At 46.2% G+C, this 2,817-nt stretch overlaps 1 protein-coding gene across 1 annotated transcript; it reads right to left on the bottom strand.

Annotated features, from left to right (window-relative positions):
* Positions 1-423: 423 nt before the first annotated feature.
* Positions 424-2,497, bottom strand: LOC125527949 (putative wall-associated receptor kinase-like 16). Its single transcript, XM_048692446.1, has 3 exons — positions 2,192-2,497; positions 1,908-2,063; positions 424-1,769 (listed from the first exon to the last, which is right to left on the bottom strand). Exons 1-3 carry the CDS (start codon positions 2,466-2,468, stop codon positions 544-546), a joined length of 1,659 nt encoding a protein of 552 aa, XP_048548403.1. The 5' UTR covers positions 2,469-2,497; the 3' UTR covers positions 424-543.
* Between the last annotated feature and the right edge of the window lie 320 nt (positions 2,498-2,817).

The raw sequence follows: 2,817 nt of genomic DNA, 5'->3' as shown, positions 1-2,817 counted from the left end.
TACTAGTCGGACACTTACACATACATGTATCCGGACACAACGTCGGGTTTAATCCCAACAGAGATGAAACCAATTGTTGCATTACATGCACTGTACCGTAGTGTTGGTATAGTTTGCATTCTGGGGTGTGCAGTTCGATGTTCCCAAGACGATACTGAGATATCAAATGACATCGCGGGGTTCAATGGTTAAATAAGATGCCCAAAACCCGAGCGGCTACCTTGCTTCTACTACCACAAGTTGCACAATTTGTAACGGAGACAAGGATAGACACATCAATAAATACGTATAAGTGCAACGAAATGATGGATAGTGTCTTGGTCAGTCTTACGAGTAGGTGTGGAAGATGGATATATAGATGATCATCAAGACTGAGAGCAGGGCAGCATGCAAAATTAGAACAACATAGTTGGGTGCATTCAGTTTTTATGAAGCATACACTCAAGTTCTGTTCGGCATATATATTCATATAAAAACACGCACTGATTTACAATAACAGAAACAATTCACCATGGCTAAAAATTCACTTACAAGCAAGCAAAACTATCGAGGGTATGTTGCAGATAACAGGAACTCATCTTCTTGGCTATAACACCTGCTTCCTTCGTTTTTCTTTGCTTGTTGGCTGGTGGATGGATAGCCTGTTGCTGCATATTCCTTCTCATCTGTTTCTTCTACCAAATCAGCCTGGACACGCTTATTGGGTGCTTGGAGAGCTTCTAGCGCCATCTCTACTTGCCTCATGGTTGGTCGCTCCTCTGCTCTTAGTTTCACGCACTCCATGGCTAGAGTAGCAACTTCTTCCACTTCGCTACCCCCCTCCTGTATAACTTGTGGGTCTATTAGTTTTGCCAAATTGCCTTCTGCAAGTAGTGCAACAAATTGCATGACAAGCCCATCACCTTCGGAAGATCTATACAGAGATGGCTTCCTCCTAGTAAGCAATTCAACAAGAAGGACTCCAAAGCTATAAACATCACTACTTTCGGTTAGGCGTCCAGTATAATAATACATAGGATCTAAGTACCCTATAGTTCCTTGCACTGCAGTTGTTGAACCTGTTTGATCCACAGGAATAATGTACCTTGAAGCTCCAAAGTCTGACACTTTTGCTGTCAAGGCATCATCAAGAAGTATGTTGGAGGGTTTGATATCTCTGTGTATTACAGGGACTGATATAGCAGAGTGAAGGTAAGCAAGAGCTTTGCCTATTTCACTTGTGATCCTTAACCTATCTTTCCAAGGTAGCGATCCTCGTTCTTCCATGTGAAGATGGTCGGCGAGTGTTCCATTGGAAATGAACTCGTAAGCAAGTAAAGGCACTTCTGTCTCGAGGCAACATCCACGGAGCTTCACAATATTTCTATGGTTGATCTGTGAGAGTATGGCAACCTCATTTATGAACTCGTCTATTTCTCTCCTCACAACAATATTTGACTTCTTGATGGCCACAACATGCAGGTCTAACATAATCCCTTTGTAGACAGTGCCATGTCCACCTCCACCTAGCCTGCGGGCTTGATCAAAATTGTTGGTAGCCTTCTCTAGCTCTTCTAAAGTGATGAGCATCCTCTCTGCGATGTCGGCCCTGTGAGAAACCAATTGCTTTAATAGTTGGCCACGGTTTTGAGTAAAGAACTTCTGTCTCAGCACGTTCGCCTTGCGTTGCTTAAAACCACGGGTAGTCAGGATTGCACCAAGAACCAAAAGTAGAATAAATGGGCCACTAGCGACCGAGAGACCAATGATTAAACCCAAGTTATTATGACCTGAAAAGCAGTTGACACATTTACTACTAGTACTATTTTCTCAAGAATATATAAATGGAGCGAGATAATTAACTATTGAACACTAATTGTTCCATTGTCTCCTGTTGCACGCACTAGTAATCGGCAGGCTAGGAGTACCTCGGATTGTATCTTCAGACTCGATGATGATGCAGCCACCGGACTTTGTGTAATTGCCATGCGTTCCATTCGGGCACCGGCACTGGAACGAGCCCGGCAGTTCCTCGCAGTCCCCGAAGCAGAAATGTTTTTCTTTTTGATCGCACTCTTTGATATCTGCGTATATGTCCACGAACAAAAATAACCACGTGACACATGTGGAAAGCAATGCAAATAATTCAGTAAAAATATAGAGTTAAGTTCGCATAAGACCGGCGTGTTCACATGTCAAATTGTAAACTCACCTTGGCATCCTCCGGTGAGGTAAGGGTTGCCCTGGTAGCCCTCTCTGCAGTGGCACGAATAGCCTCTGACTTGATCTTGAAGGGTGTCTCCGACAATGCAGTCGCTGTGGGCGCTCTTGCAGATGCTCTGGGCTGCCTCGCGAGGGCAACGCGAATGGCCAGTGTTATACACTGCTGCGTCGTGTGCCAACGCCCACGCGAGAATCACGGGGACCCTGATTTGATCAGCCTTCCTCGAGAGATTTTCGTGTTGGTTTTCCTCCCAGTGCAGGTTCATAACGATCTCCCGGTTGTGGTCTAAGTCGAACCAACGCTCTTGCAGATGCTCTGGGCTGCCTCGCGAGGGCAACGCGAATGGCCAGTGTTATACACTGCTGCGTCGTGTGCCAACGCCCACGCGAGAATCACGGGGACCCTGATTTGATCAGCCTTCCTCGAGAGATTTTCGTGTTGGTTTTCCTCCCAGTGCAGGTTCATAACGATCTCCCGGTTGTGGTCTAAGTCGAACCAACCCGCCTCGGCGATGAGCACGTGCACGGGCAAAAAAGAAGAGCTGTCCACGCCGCTGTAGTTGAGCCGCTTGAGCTCCACGCCGTAGGACGCGCTGGCAGTATGGATGGTCGACT

This window comes from Triticum urartu, unplaced genomic scaffold (genome assembly GCF_003073215.2).
Source record: "Triticum urartu cultivar G1812 unplaced genomic scaffold, Tu2.1 TuUngrouped_contig_4522, whole genome shotgun sequence".
Taxonomy (NCBI): Eukaryota; Viridiplantae; Streptophyta; class Magnoliopsida; order Poales; family Poaceae; genus Triticum; species Triticum urartu.
Note: the sequence above shows the minus strand (reverse complement) of the source record. Positions and strands in the feature narration are given on the sequence as shown.